Source organism: Carettochelys insculpta, chromosome 32, assembly GCF_033958435.1.
Source record: "Carettochelys insculpta isolate YL-2023 chromosome 32, ASM3395843v1, whole genome shotgun sequence".
NCBI lineage: Eukaryota > Metazoa > Chordata > Testudines > Carettochelyidae > Carettochelys > Carettochelys insculpta.
Window position 1 is genome coordinate 6,069,258 of NC_134168.1, and position 18,937 is coordinate 6,088,194.

At 44.2% G+C, this 18,937-nt stretch overlaps 1 protein-coding gene across 1 annotated transcript; it reads left to right on the forward strand.

Annotated features, from left to right (window-relative positions):
* The first annotated feature begins 1,619 nt into the window (after positions 1-1,619).
* On the forward strand, positions 1,620-7,302 carry LOC142004771 (uncharacterized). Its single transcript, XM_074982451.1, has 2 exons — positions 1,620-2,043; positions 4,257-7,302. The coding sequence occupies exons 1-2, from the start codon at positions 1,642-1,644 to the stop codon at positions 4,860-4,862; spliced, it is 1,008 nt and encodes a 335-aa protein (XP_074838552.1). The 5' UTR covers positions 1,620-1,641; the 3' UTR covers positions 4,863-7,302.
* Positions 7,303-18,937: the final 11,635 nt, after the last annotated feature.

An 18,937-nucleotide genomic window follows, 5' to 3' on the forward strand; every position in this document is an offset into this window, starting at 1 on the left:
ACTCTGGCAAGATAAATGCAGAAGTGGGGGCCAGCGGAAGTACCTCCAAAACCTTATCTACCAGGTTTTGGAATAAACTTCCCCCCACAAATCCTAAAAACCTTAGATTTTGGGGATAAAATTTGCTGCCACCACCCAAGTAATAATAAGGAAACCAGGGAGAGACGACTTGGGAAATCTCAGCCCCAAAAGTTAAAACCAGGACACAAACATTAACCAATACCAGGTTAATAAAAAGAAAAAGAGAGAACTTTCATTATTACAAAAATATTCATGCTGCAAGCCTCATGCCTAGATGGAAGAGTCACAAAGTAAAACACATGGGGAGTCTCCACCATGGGCCTAGAACTTAGTTACAAGGAGAGTAAAAGAACATTTCTAAAAAGTGCCCAGACATCAGACCCCACTTCCCAAACCAGAAAACAATGAAGCCTAATGGATTTATCTAAACTTTCCCCTACTTACAGACAATTGGAGGGGCTGTTCTTGGAGGGAGCTATTCTGTGTCTCTCTCCCTCTTGGCTGGAAAGAAGAAGAAAAAGACCAGAGAACAGCCGGCGCTGGCTGTTAAACCAATTAAATCGAGCCTGTTCTTTCATCAGCAGGCAGGGAGCTGGAGGTGGAGCGGCTGCAGCGGCAGGAGCCACAAATGGCTGTTTTAAGAGCCTCATGTGGCTCAGGGCTGCCCAGCTGCCTTTTAAAAATGGCAGCCCAGGGAGAAAAAGGTGGCACTGGATTGCACCGGAAAGAAAAGCCCCGGTGCTGTGTTACTTTGCAGTTTGGATGTCCTAAGCCCTCTCCGTCACTCGCAGAAAGACGTACTTTACATAACGCTCAAGAGAGACCAATGAGAAGCTTCTGAACTAGTTAAGCTGGCTAAACGCATACCAAAGAACCCAGCCTGTCCTGGCTGCTTAGCATAGCTACTGGTGCAGCATCACACCCTTTGCCACACTGGACCTTTAGCTGGCACCTGGGCATTGGCTCACACCATCTACTCCCCATTTCCCAGCTAATGTGCTCATGATATTCCCATCTCACAGAGCTGGAAGAGCCCTGGACAGGTTACCCAGTCAAATCCCTGGTTCTCGCAGCAGGACCCTGCTATTATTTTTTTAAACCAAGCCTGATCCAGAACCTTGAAACACCCTCTTAAGGCCTGAGCTCGCAGCCCCAGGTTTGAAAGGCCACCATTCAAATCACGAAGCTATGCCTCCCAGCACGTTTAGCTGCAGAGCTTCCAGAGAAGTTTTATGTCTTAGGTGGGAAGGCTGCTATTCACCCCAGTCAAAATCTAAATGGGGTCCTGTTCTCTGGACTCAGATCTTGAGATCTAGTGAGTTGACAAGCTAGAAGAGCAAAAATATGAGTTCCAAACCCATTTTTATTTGGTAGTTAAACAATCACCTTTTCTGTTATTTGCAAAGAACATGGCTTTTTTCTACCGGAAAGTATATTCAAGACTATTTTGAGAAACGGTTACTAAGGTGATTATCTCAGCGGAAAAGCTGAACATGTGGAAGCAATGGTTTTACTTTCATTCTTGTGGGTTCAGACGTTCCTCTCGCTGAAGGAACTCACTTTGTTTCGGGCTTCACTATTAGGAGTGCCACGCCAGGGAAAACCATATCGCAGGCGAAAATGAGAAGCATCAGCAAATTCTTTGAAGTTTGGAAACAAAATTTTTCTCTCTTATCCACGCCATTGCTCTCGCTCATTTTCATAGGGCTTGAAAAGCTCTTGGAATGTGAGTTTAAATGTCCAGAAGGGAAACCCATGAGAATTTTTTATAGCCTCATCTATTTCTTTCTGCCATTTTTCATCATTCTGATATTAAGCACAGTAGTCCAGCTGTATGGATTGCCCTGTTCTAAATCAGAGTGGAAGAAGCATGTCAGTATTTGCAAGGCTTTGGTTCCTCCTCTGCTGTGGATCGTGATCCTTCTTCTGGATGGACGATACTTTGTCTGCCTGTTTTCACCAGATGAGGACGTCACAGGTAAAAACCCAAAACAATCCACTAATCTTCATCAGATTTCCCAGGTAAGAGTCGCCTGTTTTCAAAGATGAAATCATTTTGCTTTCCTCCAGCCAGTTTTCTTACATTGCTCAAAATGTTGATATTTGGGCTTTAGATCCGACAGAAAAAGTAGTTTCTATGATAAAATAGAGAAAAGTAGGACCTGCAGCAGCTGCTGAACCTCCATCCTCTTTTCTGGATTTGAGGAAAAATTGGGCCATGAGTGTTTCATTATCCAGCCAGAACAATCATTTTAATTCAATGATTTAAGGAAGCCAGGATCTGCCACCCACAGCAACCCAGATTTCATTGTGTCTTCAGCTTTGTAAAAGGACGCCCATCCTTAACTGTAGAATTCATGCAAAGAATAACAATACGTGTAAGTTTACCTATGACAAGAAACATGGGGGGAGATGGAAGCTGGACAATGAATACAATTTTCTGAATTTGTAGCTGTTGATAGACTCAAACCTGAGACTTCAAGGCAGGAGCCTCTACAGTTTGAGCTAAAAACCCAACTAGTGCTCAGCCAAAGCTGTAGAGAAAACTCCTCCTTTCTCCATGGACGTGGTCTAGGTGGCATTATATGGAACAGTGACTCACACCCCACCGGGGGCATGTGTACTCTACAGTGTTATTTCAACATTCTGGCTGTTATTTAAAATAACTTTGCTAGCATCTCCGCTACCCACAAGCTCTTTTGAAATAAATTCAAAATAACAGGTGCATTGTCTCAAAATCAGCAAACCTCACTGCAGGAGCAATAACGTCTATTTCCTTACACAAAGAAATCTCTGACGAAGCGGGCCCACGAACGCTCATGCGCCAAACTATCTGTTAGTCTAAAGGTGCCACAGGACTTCTTGGCTACGTCTACACCAGCATTCCTCTTTCGAACGAGGCATGCAAATGAAGGAAACTGAACATGCAACTAAGGCACGGATTTCCATATCTGGCACTTCTTTTGCAGAGCCTTCTTTTGAAAGAGCTTCTTTTTTAAGCTCAGAAAAGGGCGACTAAGATGATTAGGGGCTTGGAACGGGTCCCATATGGGGAGAGGCTGGAGAGACTGGGACTTTTCAGTTTGGAAAAGAGGCGATTGAGGGGCGATATGATAGAGGTATATAAAATCACGAATGGTGTGGAGAAAGTGAATACAGAAAAATTATTTACCTTTTCCCATAATACAAGAACTAGGGGACACCAAATGAAATTGATGGGTAGTAGGTTCAAAACTAATAAAAGGAAATTTTTCTTCACACAGTGCACAGTCAACCTGTGGAACTCCTTGCCCAAGGAGGCTGTGAAGGCCAGGACTCTATTAGGGTTTAAAAAAGAGCTTGATAAATGTTTGCAGGTTAGGTCCATAAATGGCTATTAGCCAGGGATAAAGTATGGTGCCCTAGCCTTCAGTACAAGGGCAGGAGATGGATGGCAGGAGATAAATCACTTGATCATTGTCTTCTGTTCTCCTTCTCTGGGGCACCTGGCATTGGCCACCGTCGGCAGATGGGATGCTGGGCTGGATGGACCTTTGGTCTTACCCGGTATGGCCGTTCTTATGTTCTTATGTTCTTAGGGCTCTTTCAAAGATGGGGTTTCCTTTTGAACGTGCTGTGTCTACACTGCTTTTCGTCTTTTGAAAGACTATGCAAATGATTTTCCAGCTATGTAAATGTGGGCCTCATTTGCATTTTTGATTTCTTTCATTTGCCTCTTTCGAAAGAGTAATGCTTGTGTAGACGTAGCCTTCGTTTGTCTATTTTGAAAGAGGCACTATTAAGACATGAACTCGCACTATTTTGAACTATGCCATCATGGTGGCATATCAAAATAACCCTTCCCAAAACCAAATGGGAAGAAGAGGCTTTCAAAGTCTGGGGGGCCTTTCGAAAGACCCCCATCTACATGGGCACTGTGTGTTTCGAAAGCAGCACTTTCAAAGCATGCACAGCTGCCATTATGCTAATGAGGAACTGCATATTCATGGCAGCAACCTCATTAGCATCTGCTGAAATCCCTCCTTACCATGCTGCTTCCAACAGCAAGTGGCTGGTGTGGCCACAGCCTTTCAGAATAGCTTATTCTGAAATAAGGTAGCTCTGCAGACGTAACCCTCTGATAATCATTGTAGCTGAATATGAACGAAAGGATTTGTCTCTTTGGCTCTTCTGGTGGCATATATAAGAGTTATAAACAAAAAGTGTAATGTTTAATGCTTTTTTTTTCCCTTTAGATTTTAGGATTCTCCGTATTGCTTGCTACTGTTTTCATAGTGTCCTTCCTGTGGCATTCTGAGACCCAAGAAAAACATCTGCTAAAGCAAAAGGCTCATGAGTGCATTCGAAAACAGAAGGAGGAGGCCCTCCAGGAATATTTTAAAAAGTACCTGAAATGTCAATATAAGCCTGAGCCAGAAAACGTCACTGAGATACCTATTAACAGTGAAGAGATATCTAAGACCATAAACAAATTTCTTAACCCTTCCAGTGAAGGCGCAGTTGGCCAAGGAGGAGCAGGAGAGGACGTTCATCTGCTCCGTAAAAGTCTGCTAGAGCAAAAGGCTCATGAGTACATTGAAAAGCAGAAGGAGGAGGCCCTCGAGAAATATTTAAAAAAGCACCTGAAGTGTCAATATAAGCCTGAGCCAGAAGAACTCACTGAGATATGTCTTGACAGTGCAAAGATATCTCAGACCATAATCAAATTTCGCAACACTCCCAGTGAAGCCGCAGTTGGTCAAGGGGGAACAGAAGGGGATGCGGTTTCATCTCCGGGGACCTCCAGTCAGTCTCCTCGAGCAACCTCCAGCACTTCCCCAGAAGAGCAATCAGAAGTTTGAAGCTGTCCAAGGATGTGAGTTTTTCTGAATACTCATATGACATGGCAGAAAGATGGGTTACCTCTTGATAGACCAGTCTCAGAAGAGTAACCGTTTTCGTCTATAGCTTCCCAAATAGCTACCAGGTTCACTTCCTTCATCTGAGGAAGCAGGTTTCACCCATGGCTTTGTAGGGTACAAATTTCCAATGTATATTATGGTCTATGTGAAGATCCCCCTTTTCGTCATTCCTCAATTTCATAGTCTGGTATCATAACATGTATTGTGCTTCATAGGCAGTTAGTGCAAATCTGCCGGCTCTCTCTCACATGACAGGCCCCAGCAAAGCCACAAACAGAAAAGGTGCCTTAAAGTCTGAAAGACATAACTTCCCCCACAGCAGCTGCACTCAAAGCCTTAGAAATAGGCTGGAAGTACATCCCCGTGCCCTCTCTACCCAAACACCTCCCACTGTTATCGGGCCGGACTCTTAGAAATGTAAGCAAAGTAAAACAAACTCTGGGGGCTTGCCATTTACCGTTGCTGGTTTTGCTTTAAATCCCAAGATATGCGTCCCTGGATCATAGCTACCTAGAAAAAATCACCCTCGCTCGCTTGACCTCCTGATTGGAATTCCATGTGTAACCCACTCACCAAGGGGTGGTTAATATAGTGGTAGCTAGACCACTTCCCAGAGGAAGGTTGAGTGTCCTCTACAGCCTAAGCCAAGACACAGCTGGCCTTTTGCTCAAGCTGTTGAGACACCTGGCCCAAGGTCCCAGGTTTGAGCCTGTCTCAGGGCAGTTATGCATGCGTTGCTTCATTAAGTAGTAGCATCTATATATTAGATAAACATTATTTGAGCTACGCGTAGATTTATTTGTGTAACCTATTAGATTATTGGCTTGTTGTGCTCATTTCGTCTTGCTGGCAGCTCCTGTCCAGTTGCTTCTCTCTTCCCATTGACATCCTATATAATCAATTGTAACTGATGGCACTCCGCCAGTGCCTGGCGTAATAAACCCTCCTGTTTTTCTCACCCATGGTGTCCATACTTTTATTAGATCCAGCTGGTCTCATACATTTATTAGTCTCTAAGGCAGGGGCAGGCAATAATTTTCACAGAGTGGCCACTCCACAAATTTCAGTAGTGGTCTCAAGCTGGCTCTGGGTCCCCCGGAAGAGGCGGGGCCTTGAGCAGAAGGAACGGGGCTACGGGGCCACAGAGGGAGACAAGTGGGATGAGGGAAGGGAACCTGCTGAAGTTCCCCTGGTCTGGACAGCTGGATCCGGTTCCTGGGGCTGATTTTACCCACCCCGCTCTAAGGTGCCACAGGACTGCATGTTAGCTATTAATATTCCTGTAATAATATCCAGGAAGTATAACTCAGCAACTGCCACCTTCTAAAGGAAGGAAGGACCTGGAAGCACTCCAGCACCCTCCAACAATTCATCCTGGCCTTCTGGCTCCTCCATGTGGTTCTTCCCTCCTTTCCCAGGCCAGAGGAACTTTGGTAGGTTCCTTTCCCTCATCTCAGTCTGAGGAGGGCAGCTCCAGGGACGCTTTCCCTCCTTTTCTGCCCTTTCCCAGGCTGGTGCACCTAGGAGGGGCCGTGTTCTCTTGCTGTTCACAGGACGGGAGGAAAAGGAAACGAAGCCACCTTGAACTATTGGACTCTTCCATTTCTTCTGCCCCCTCAAAGTCTTGATGATAAGAGCTTGGGGAGGTTTATTGTCACTGATGCTTGGTCTCTAGCCCCTCAGACGCTGAGATTAGGTGGCTACAGTTTACACCAGTTCATGTGTAACCCACACACCTACATGTGATTAACCGTTCCATCGAGTGGTACTGAGACCACTCCACAGAGTTAAAAAACGAGTGTCCTCTACTGTCTAGTCTTAGAGGCAGCTGGTTTTTAGCTCAAGCTGTAGATCCACCTGCAGTAAGCTGAAAAGGGCCAGGTTTCAAGCCTGCCTGAGGGCTGTTACCCACAAACACACTGTGACAAGAGACATGACTTAGTTGATGGCAAGGGAGCTCCATTTTACCAGAGATAAGAATTTCAGGTTTCTTAGCTTTGTCAGGGAAGGAAGTTATTTGCAATACTGTTCAAAGGAGTGAGACAAAGATTCCCCTTATTCTGCAAACCAGCGGATAAGAGAGTTTATTTTTCTGTCAGTTTTTAAGGAATTCCAAGGTAAGTTGTAGGAAGTTTTGTACAGGAAATAGTACATTTAAAAGACAAAGCTATATCAAGAAACATCTGTCAAAGCTGTTTCCGGTAGTTAGCACATTTACAAAACTGTTTCAATAAACAAAGTTCAAATAAAGTTTGTTCCCAGCCACCAATTCTGGCTCTCAGTGGCTGGTGTTAGTTGTAACTGGATGCCCAGTGGAATAGACCCATCTATGTATTTTCTTTTATTTTAATTTGATAACTCACTGTGATCTGCCTGTTTTCTTATAATCACTTCAATCCTTCTGTTTTGTTTAATAAAACTCTTTTGTTTATAATGAAGCCCAGTGTCAGTTATTACAGGGGAAGGCTGCAGCTCTGTATGTCTCCCTTTCACTGATAAAAGTGGCTTGTGTAAAGAACCCGTCCTGTACAAAACTTTTGTACTAGAAAGATGGATTTCTTTGGGGTTCTGATCCCTTGTGAGGGGTTCCCTAGAATGATGTCAACCAGGAGCAGTGGCCGAGCATTGATCTGCAGGGGGCAGTAACCTCAAATCTGTGCCTTGCCTGGGGGAAACTAGAGGTTTTATCTCAGTGGGACAGGGTTGTGGGAAGCCCCAGAGAGGAAGAAGTAGGGTGTCAGTGGCCTCATTAGCACATCCCCAGTGGTCTTTGGTTGCTGTAGCCCATCACAGGCATATCATGTCCCAACCAGAAAAGGGAAGAAAAATCCTACCTTACCTCTTTACTTGCAGCTATTCAGGTAATGTGGACATGATGGCAAAATGAGGACAGAGCCATAGATAGAATCTAAGTAGCTGTCCGAAACTTAATTAAAACAACAAGAAGTCAGAACAGCTTTGGAGGATAGACTCATAATCTGGTGTGATGCCGTTGCAAAAAAAGAGCAAACGTGATTCTGGAATTCATCAACAGGAATGTTGTCAGGAAGACACAAAAATTCATTCTTCTGCTCTACTCTGCAATGATTAGGACTCAGCTGGAGTATTGTGTCCAGTTCTGGGCACCACATTTCAAGAAAGATGTGGAAAAATTGGACAAGGTCCAGAGAATGATGAAATATCAAGGGAACATGACCTATGAGGGAAGACTGAAAGAACTGGGCTTGTTTAGTTGAGAAAAGAGAAGACTGAGAAGTGACATGATAGCAGTTACAAGGGTGTGACAAGGAGGAGAGAGAGAAATTGTTCTCCTTGGCCTCTGAGGATAGGGCAAGAAACAAGGGTCTTAAGCTGCAGCAAGGGAAGGCTAAGATGAACATCAGGAACAGCTTTCTAACTGTCAGGGTGGTTACACACTGGAATAAATTGCTTAGGGAGATGTTATGAAGTCTCCATCACTGGAGATACTTAAGGGCGGGTTAGATAGACATCTATCGGGGGTGGTCTAGATGGTGCTTGGTCCAGCCACTAGAACAGGGAACTGGACTTGATGACCTCTCGAGGTCTCTTCCAGTTCTAGTGCTTTATGGTTCTATGAACGGCTGTCCTCTCAGCCATACACATCTAAACACAGAACCTCCTCTAGCACCTGGAATCAGATCATAGTCTTAAAAAGGGATTTTATTAACAAAACAAAGAAGACGTAATCGGTGAGTATATTTGCTTGCCTGGTGCCACAGAGCAACTAAAAAAAAAATAGATGAAAGCAGAGAATTAGTTCTTTGGATTCATTTTAAAAGTTACAGTGTACAAGGGGGTACATCAGCCAGAGAAGTTTGAGGGTTACCCTATTTGAACTTTCAGACAAGAGGACACCCCTGAGAGGGCATGTGTCTGTACAAGTATCTACCAACTCATAAAGCACTAACATACTGGGTGCATTTACACTAACCTCAGGACCTCGGCCTCCTTTCCCCAGGATGGGTTGGAATGACTGTCTCTGCCAGCTGTACTGACACCTCTGTGCTGAGCTGGGCCTCTGTCACCTCATAAACTTCCTGTTCTACCTGCTGAGTGAGAGTTACTACTTCCTGCAGACGGGGGGCAGTGCTTGGGGACCCCTCAACCCATTACACCTTGTCAAGCCGGGACTTAAAAACCTCGAAGGATGGAGATTTCACCATCTCTCCAGGTCACACCTTCCAGCGCTTCACCACCCTCCTGGGGAAATAGATGACAAGTGAGGGATCACTTCTGTTCACTCTCTCTGGGGCATCAGGTGTTGGCCAATGTCAGAAGACAGGATACAGGGCGAGATGGACCTTTGGTCTGACCCAGCATGGTCATTCTAATGTTCTCAGCTACCATATTCTGTGCTAGAAACCTCAACAACATTTGCCCAGCTGATAAACGATTTATGAAATAAGGGAAATAAAATGTTTGTAAGGGTTTTTTAATTTTCACCAAGAGGTAGGGCCAATCCAGCAAAGGGTTGATTTTCCTAACGTTACAGAAGATAGCACGGGTGGCTTTTTTAAAATGAGAGTGGTGGAAAGCATCACACTTTTCCTTTAAAAACAAGGCCCCTTGGGTGGTTTTTACACTTGGGTTGTGTTGCAAAAGTTGGCTTCTTGTGCACTCTTGTGGTGTAAGTGGAAATTGGTCTTATTCACACCCTGAGCTGTATTTCAGCTGGTTGTGCATAAAGGATTTATCATAGAATCACAGAACACAAGAACTAGAAGGGACCTTGAGAGGTCATTGAATCCAGTCCCCTGGCCTCATGGCAGGATGTTATAATTATGAGGGTTAGCCAGCAGCCTGGGAGTAAAAGGGTTAACCTCCTTAGCCAGCTGGGGTTGGCCAAGAGGAATGTCGGTAAAAATTGAATTTTGGCTTCTCCCCTTTTTTGTTCTTTGTTTTTTTCCCTTCTTTTTTTTTTCCAGCCTTGAGGGAGAGAGACACAGAATATCTCTCTCCAAGAACAGGCCCTTCAATCTTTTGTAAGTAGGGAAAAGTTTAAATAAATCCGTTCGGCTTTATTGTTTCATGGTTTGGGAAGTGGAATTTAATGTTTGTGCACTTTTTAGAAATGTTTTCTACTTTTCTTGTAACTAAGTTCTAGGCCCATGGTGGAGACTCCCCATGTGTTTTACTTTGGGACTCTTCCATCTAGGCATGAGGCTTGCAACACAAATATTGTTGTAATAATAAAAGTTCTCTTTTTTTCTTTTTCTTAACCCGGTATTGGTTAATGTTTGTGTCCTGGTTTTCACTTTTGGGGCTAAGATTCCCCATGTAGTTTTTACCTGGTTTCCTTATTATTACTTGGATGGTGGCAGCAAATTTTATCCCCAAAATCTAAGGTTTTTAGAATTTTTTGGGGGAAGTTTATACCAAAACCTGGTAAATAAGGTTTTGAAGGTATTTTTGCTGTCTTCCACTTCTGCATTTATCTTACTAGAGTGGAGAAGAAGCCATGACACAGGACCAAGCACTGTCTAGACCACCCCATATAGATGTCTATCTAACCTGCTTTTAAATATCTCCAGTGGTGGAAATTCCAGAACCTCCCTAGGCAATTTATTCCAGTGTTTGACCACACTGGCAGTTAGGAACTTTTTCCTAATGTCCAACCTAAACCTCCCTTGCTGCAGTTTAAGCCCATTGCCTCTTGTTCTATCCTCAGAGGCCAAGGAGGACAAGTTTTCTCCCTCCACCTTGTGACACCCTTTTAAATACCTAAAAATGGATACTATGTCCACTTGCAATCTTCCCTTTCCAGACTAAACAAGCCCAATTCTTTCAGCCTTTCTTCATGGGTCATGTTCTCTAGACCTTTGATCATTCTTGTTGCTCTTTTCTGGACCCTTTCCAATTTCTCCACATCTTTCTTGACATGCAGTGCCCAGAGCTGGACACAATACTCCAACTGAGGCCAAACCAGTGCAAAGTAGAGCGGAAGAATAACTACTCGTGTCTTCAAGAGAACATTTCTTTTTAAAGTCCTGAGCAGTATTTCTGAGAGAGCTGCTACTGGTTCTTCAGAGCCAGAGCAGAGAATAGTCTTGTGGTTTGATTGAGATGAGGCATTTTAAAAGAGCCAGATTTCTTTGCACACAACCAGATGTACACTGCAGAAAGGTGGTCTTTTTTTAAAATATGGTTTAGTAAAAACAACTTTTAATGAGGGGGTGTGATTATGGGGTCGGCCTGCTCTGATCTCCAGGATGAACCTCTCTAATCCAGAACTGTCTCATCCAGCAACACCCCTAATCTGGTATTATTTTAATTAGATGGATGGGTGTGGCCAAATTTCCCATGGTCCCGTAAAGTTTGTTCCCAGCCACCAGTCCTGGCGCTCAGTGCTCTGTGCTGTTATTTAGCTGTAACTTACTCCTAAATGTCTTCTAAGAGCCCAGTAAGCAGTGGAAGTATTAGTAATGTGCTAAACAATAATGACCTCCCATGGTCCAGCAAATTCGCTTGTCCGGCTCTGGTCAGGTCCCCAGGGAGCAGGATTAGAGAGGTTCGACCAGTACAGGATCCAACTGTTGTAGTGTTTAAATCCACCAGTGGACGCCTATATAGGTGGTGGCCATCTCTACGCTACAGAGTTTTGTTGAGAAAAAATGGCTTTTGTCGACAAAACTCAGAGACCAAAAAATATGATACATCGACTTTTTTTTTGCTACAACTCTTTATACCAGTTGCCAACAGCTGTCCCACCACACAGTATTTTCAGAACTGACTGTTCTTTACCACCTGCTGCAAGGCCAAATCCTCTGCGTAACCATATGGGGCCCCAAGATGGATTGCCCAACAACAAGGACAAGTGCAGAGTCCTGTCCTTGGGACAGAAGAATCCCAAGCACTGTCACAGGCTGGGGACCGACTTGTTAAGTAGCAGAGCAGTAGAAAAGGACCTGGGGATGACAGTGGATGAGAGGCTGGATATGAGTCAACAGTGTGCCTTGAAGCCAAGAAGGCTAATGGCATATTAGGGTGCATTAGGAGGAGCATTTGCAGTGGATCTAGAGAAGTTATTATTCCCCTCTATTTGGTAGTGGTGAGGCCACACTATATCCAGTTCTGCCCCTACCCCCCACTGTAGAAAGGACATGGGTGCATTGGAGAACATCCAGTAGAGGGCAACTAAAATAACTAGAGGCCTGGAGCACATGACCTATGGAGAGGGGCTGAGGGATTCTAAGCCTTCCCTACTGCAACTTGAGACCATTGCTCGCACTTGTATCATCTGCCACCTCCAGAGGTTTCCCTTGATGTTTCCTAGGTGTAGATGGATGCCCTTTCTTCCCTGGGGCTCTGTAATGATTCTGTACCTCCGTGAGGAGACCCCGGTATCTCTTGGCTCTGACTCAGGTGCATTTCCGTGCAGTCCAAAAACACAGTAGATGAAGAGCATTCAAATTCCAGATGTCATAAATCTCCATCATTCTCCTTTATCGAAAGCCTCCAGTTGTATCATGCAGCAGGTTCCTGTCAAACCCTCCCTTTGTGAATGTGCATTCAGGGGATCATTTGTCTAGTCTCTGCACATAGAAAGCACAGGGGAAACATTACTTTACCTCCAACCCAATAAGGTAAAATGGGCCACCTGGTGGGTGCACTTTACCTTGAGCAATGCCAAAGTAGCATCTGATATCCCCCGAATTCTCAAACACTGTAAGGAGATGCCCCACAGGGCTTTGTTCACTCTTGTTGGTGGAAGTGTGAAGACCACCTGCACTTCTCACAAAACTAGGTGGTCTGCCTCCAAAATTACAGACTGATTGAGGAGAGGAGTTAGAACATACGATGGGCCACTTGAGGTCAGACCAAACGTCCATCTCACCCAGCGTCCTGTCTTCCGACAAACAAAGGCTATGGACACCATCCCTACCCATCCTGCTAAACAGCCATTGATGGACCTAACTGCCAGGAAGTTATCTCGTTCTTTTTTAAACCCCATTAAAATTCTGATCTTCACAACACCATGTGGCAAGGAGTTACAGAGGACAACCACGTCTTCCATGAAGAAAACTCAGTTCTGTTAGTCTTAAACCTTCTACTCATTACTTTAATTTCATTACCCTTACTTCTTATCTCAGGCTGGTGTCCTGTATTTCCCATATGGCAATGTGGTTACCTTAGCTGAATCACACCCTGAGCTTTTTTCATACAATTGGGTTATAATTGTTGGTATGAAGCACACAGTCTGTACATATTTACAGTTGGCAGACGAACAGCTAGAAACCACATAACTGCATCCTGACCTGCCGCGCTTGCTGACTTGAAAAAACCCCCACCGCTAACAGATATTATTTAACCTCCTTCTTTGTTACCAAATGACTGAAAAGTAGTTGAGCAACCTTATAAAACACAATTCTGTTTTCCCAATTCAGAAAATGTATATTTAACATATCTGGTTTTTTTTGCATTGTCATTAATAATTTTAATCATCACTCCAGTAGAAATTTCTTTTGCTCTAAATATACTTGCAAAAGTCCTTTTTCCCACTTGCCCTCTCAGGTGTGTTGGTTCCCACATGTCTTTAGCTTCCCATATCAGCATTCTACCCATCATGATTTTGAATTTATATTGATTGCTCTTTGTTTCCTTTTACATTTTTTCGATATTGCTGGGTTTTTTTCTATTACTGCCTTCACTAAATTCATGGTGGGTTTTTCACCAAAGTTATCCTTTCTCCATTCAGACATATTAATGTTCTCATTCCATTGAAAGTAAGTTCAGAAACTCCCTATTTAATGCCTGCAAAGGAAGGATTTTTTTTGCATTGAAAATGATCTGCCCTGAGAAGTGAGAAACAAACTGTCACGAAGAACTACAACAATTTCTTTTGTGGTGGTATTTGAATTGTTTCAATTTGGACATTTGGAAATTGAAGCAAGGAAGTTTCTCAACACAAAAATCCACACCTGTGTATTTTAATAGTAACAGAGAGGGAACCGTGCCGGTCTGTATACTATCAAAACAAAAAAGCAGTCAAGTAACACTTTAAAGACTAACAAAATCATTTATTAGGTGAACTTTTGTGGGACAGACCAGCTTCTTCAGCCCATAGCCAGACCAGAACAGACTCAATATTTAAGGCACAGAGAACCAAAAACTGTAAGCAAGGTGGACAAATCAGAAAAAACTGATCAAGGTGAGCTAATCAGAGAGTGGAGGGGAAGAAGCGGGGAAAGGTCAAGAATTAGATTAAGCCAAGTATGCAAACGAGCCCCTATAGTGACTCCGAAAATTGCCATCCCAGTTCAAACCATGTGTTGATGTGTCGAATTTGAATATAAATGACAGTTTGGCTGTCTCCCTCTCAAGAGTCGTGCGAAAATTTTTCTTCAATAACACGCAAACTCTTAAGTCATTAACAGAATGGCCCACTCCATTATATGTGCTTTGTACATTGCGCAGACTTCCAACTCCCTTAGACAAAGAGTGAATGGGCACAAAACAGACATCAAAACACTCCAGATCCACAAACCAGTTTGTCAACATTTTAATGGAGTGGGCCATTCCGTTAATGACTGAAGAGTTTAGGAAGAGGCTGGGTGAAGCTGCTATAAACCTATTTTACGGGTATCAACAGCAGTGAGGAATTACTGCTGTGAAGAGATACTTGTTTGCACGCTTGTCTTAATCTAATTCTTGACCTCCCCCCTGACTTCTGCCCATCTACTCTCTGATTTGCTCACCTTGATCATTCTTTTCTGATTTGTTCTCCTTGATTGCTATTTTTGGTGTCTGTGCCTTAAATACTGAGTCTGTTCTGGTCTGGCTCTGGGCTGAAGAAGCGGGTCTGTGCCATGAAAGCTCACCTAATAAATTATTTTTGTTAGTCTTTAAAGTGTTACTTGGCAGCTTTTTTTGTTTTGTGTATTTTAAGGCAACCACAGAGCGACAGCTGAATATGACCTGTTGCTTTCACTTTCCTTCTGACTCATGGTCTGTAAAGCTTCTTATAGCTGAATGCATTCGGTTTCCAGATGTCAGTATGAACTGCGAGGAGGAGACAAACTCATCACAGCTTATCATGGATGTTGGCAGTATATTCATGAAAATATGGAAAAAGTATCATTTGGTCATATCAATGTCTTTTTGCTCATTCTTTTTATTATTTGTTGAATATATAATGGATTCTGATTTTAAATGCCCAGAAGAAGTGAGCTTCATTAGTAAACTTCGAAATGGCCATTTGCGTGGCCATTTTGAAATTCGGGGTAGTGTAGACACGGCCATAGAATCATAGAACAATAGAGCTGGAAGAGACCTAAGAAGCCATCAAGTCCAGTCCTCTGGCCAAGGTAGGACCAAACCCCATCAGATTAACCCATCCAGGGCTTTGCTGAGCTGAGACTTAAACACCTCCGGGGACGGTGACTCCACTACTCCCCTGGGTAGACCATTCCAATGCTTCACCACCCTCCTAGTGAAACAGTTTTTCCTAATGTTCAACCTGGACCTTCCCAACCACAACTTGAGACCATGGAGAGGTAACCTAAAGTTAGAAACAACACAGAACAATGACAGCCAGGACCCATGGCTGGAAACAAACTTTATGGACAATGGGAAACTTGGACACACCTTTGATAAGTGGCTGTCTGAGTAAATAAAATCATGTGGGACTATGGATGGTGCTGGATGAGACAATGCTTGATTAGAAAGGTTCAACCTGTCTCTCTGGAGATCTTTTTCTAAAGGTAAGTGTCTTCCATGGAGATACCTTCATCTTAACACATTTGTTTTCCTGCTAAATAGAGGAATATGAAAAAAAAATTACACATAGTCTAAGCTTTGAGAAAAAAATTCTAGATTATAAAATTTGATGGTGCTAGCATGTGGAACAAGAGGCTTCCTGGGAAGTTTTAAAATCACAACTTGCCCATGCGCCAATTGGTTGCTGTATTTATTTGTATTTACTTTCGCTCTGTTGTACTCACGGAAAATGTAACTAAAATTTACTTATGGTTCAAATGCCATATATTTGAGAGTTCCAGATGATAGAATCCTGAATACAAATACGATTTGACACACTGATTTTTAATAGATTATCGGAGTTACCATTGGATTTGGTCTCATGCTGGCGTTTGCTGTCTTGATTGGCTATTCACGCTGCTGCTGGCGCTGTGAGTCCTGTGACCGTTACTGTAAATGGAGCAGATTAACAGTCACTCAAAGTCTGAGAGCCAGGAAAAAGCTAAAGAACAGAGCTCATGCCTATCTTTCAAAGAAGAAAAATGAGGCTATCTGGCAGTTAGTGAAGGACAAACTAAACTATGAATATTCAGCTGATCCAGAAACAATTAAGGTATCTCACAAAGAGATATCTGATATAATAGATCGAGTTATTTCAAGTGGAAGTTCAGCACAAATAGAGCCTGCATCTCAAGGGACCTCCAGTTGACCAGCTCAAGGTATCTCCTCAGGTTTACTTCAAGAGACCCAGAGGCTGCAAAGTCCACAGATATCCTGTCCTTCACCTCAAGAGACCTTGAGGCAGAATCTGTTACCTCAAGCGAATGACAGTCCTTCACCTCAGGAAACCACTCGTCTCCTAAGGTAGGGTTACCACATTTGACCCTTCCAAAAAGAGGACATCCCTGAAAGAGAATGTATCTGTATCAGTATCTGCCAGCTCACGTTGTATTAATGTGCTAGATACACTATAAAACATTAACACAAGGGGAGGTATGCTCCCTCTCAGGGGTGTCCTCTTTTTCAGAAGATAACCCTGCCACCGCTGTGTAATCTACATGGGAAAAGTGACAACAAGACTCCCAGGAATTTGCTTCTCTTAATTTCTGCAAAGCAGAAACAGAAAAGGAAGAAAAGTTAAAATTAAGGATGATGAAACCTCTGACGATGTCGTTTCCTGTGCATAGCTAGTAGAACAACAACCACCTGGGGATGGCTCATAATCAAATTGTCTGCTGAGGGCCAAGGGAGTTTTTCAAATGTAGAGAGACGTTGGAGGGTAACCTCCATGGTGTGGGCGCAGGAATTTTTTTTCTTAGCGATTGAGAATAATCAACCTAAGCTTGCTACCTATTACACAATTTACACAATACACAATTACACAAAAGCTACCTATTATACAATTTCATCGCAAGGCTTTCCTAGTTAATGTAGCTTATTTGTTTCTGAAGCACGCTGATTGATCCCTCTTGTATATGGTTGTAGACGCTCATTTTGCTTAGAGGTCTATGTACAAGGACCATTTGTTTAGAAGAGTAAAGTTAACATTTCACCCCTACTGCTGTGTCTCTGCTGTGTGTTGAGGGATTGGTGAGAGGTTTGGGTGTGGGATGAGGTATGTGGTCGGGCATGAGCTGGGAGCGGGTCACTGCAGGCACTGGGTAAAGGCCTCCCACAAGGCCTTTCTGACCCACATCCCATCTCTGAGCGCTTGGCAGCAGGAGCTGAAGGCAGCTGCCAAGCCATGGGTGAAGGGCTCCCCTTTGTTCTCCACAATATTGTGGAGAACACAGCAGGCCATGACTACTGAAGGTACATTCAGGAGGCTGACCTCCATCCTCATCTGGAGACATTCAAATCTCCCCTTAGCTGTCCAAACACCAGCTTCATGGCATTCCTGGTAAGGTTCAAGCAAGAGTTGAAACAGACCTGGGATGGGTCAGCATGTCCAGTGTCGGGCCTCATAAGCTATGTGTGCAGGGGGGAAGCTGCATCAGCCATAATGCCGGGGGGGTGGGGCATGGTAATGTCTCCCACCGGCAGCCTACATGGGGGGAAGGCCTGTTTCTTCCTGCATTCCGCAACCGAGCCTTGAGTTCATGAACATGTGGACATCCTGGGCTCTGCCAGACCACCCCACGCAGACATCGTTGAACCTGCCGGTGGCATTGGTGAGAGCCTGGAGGACCACAGAGTGGTACCCCTTTCTCTTTATGAAGGCGCTCGCACTACGATGGAGGGCCCAGATTACGACGTGTGCATCAGTATGTCAAAACAGTTGGGGAATTACAGGTTCATGAAGCTGGCCAGGGCGGCCTCCAGGTCCCCGAAGGTGACCACCTGGCAGAGAAAAGGGTGTTCATTGCCTGCTCGACCAGCATGGGGTGCAAGACAGATGTGTCCAGGAGAGTGTCGCCCAGTGGTACCCAGCCCCGTGCAGGACCACCCTGTCATGCTGTCGATAGATTGCATCTAGAGCTCTTGTTTTTTCTCAACAGAGAACTGCTCCTCTCTGGTGCCAGAAAGCGGAATGGGAGCTCTGAAAACTGGGCTGCCCGGCAACCGGAAGCCCTCTCTGTCAACAGAAGTGTCTCCCCGCCTCTGCACTGTTGTCGACAGTATTCTGTCCAGAGATTGTTATGCCCCGCGTTTTTGAGGGACAATAGTGTCGAGGGAAATGGAGCTTTCTGTTGATAATCTGCTGACAGAATGCTTTACCACCCCCTCCCTCTGTCGACTGACCTCTGTAGGGTAGACCCAGACTTGAATATATTAGTATCATTGACTCCTAGGTCTGGAAGGGACCTCAGGAGTTCATCTAGTCCTGTCCCCTGCCCAAAGCAAGATCAACCCAACTAAATCAGCCCAGCGGGGGCTTTGTCAAGCTGGGACTTAAAATCCTCTAGGGATGGAGATTCCACCACCTCTCTTGGTAACACATTCCAGTGCTTCACCACCCTCCTGGGGAAAGGGCTTTTCCTGATGTCTTACTTAGACTGTCCCTTTGTAACCTGAGACCATTGCTTCTTTTTCTGCCATCTGTCAATACTGGGAACAGGCTCTTTCCATCCCCTTTCGAGCCCCCCTTCAGGAAGCTGAAGGCTGCAATCAAATCACCCCTCACTCTTTCTTGTGCAAACTAAATAAGCCCAAATCCCACAGCTTCTCCTCATAGGTTATCTGCTTAAGTCTCCTAATAATTCTCGTTGCCTTCCACTGGACACTTTCCAATGCATCCACATCCTTTGTGTACTGGGGAGGGCCCAGAACTGGACGTAATACTCCAGAGGTGGCCTCAC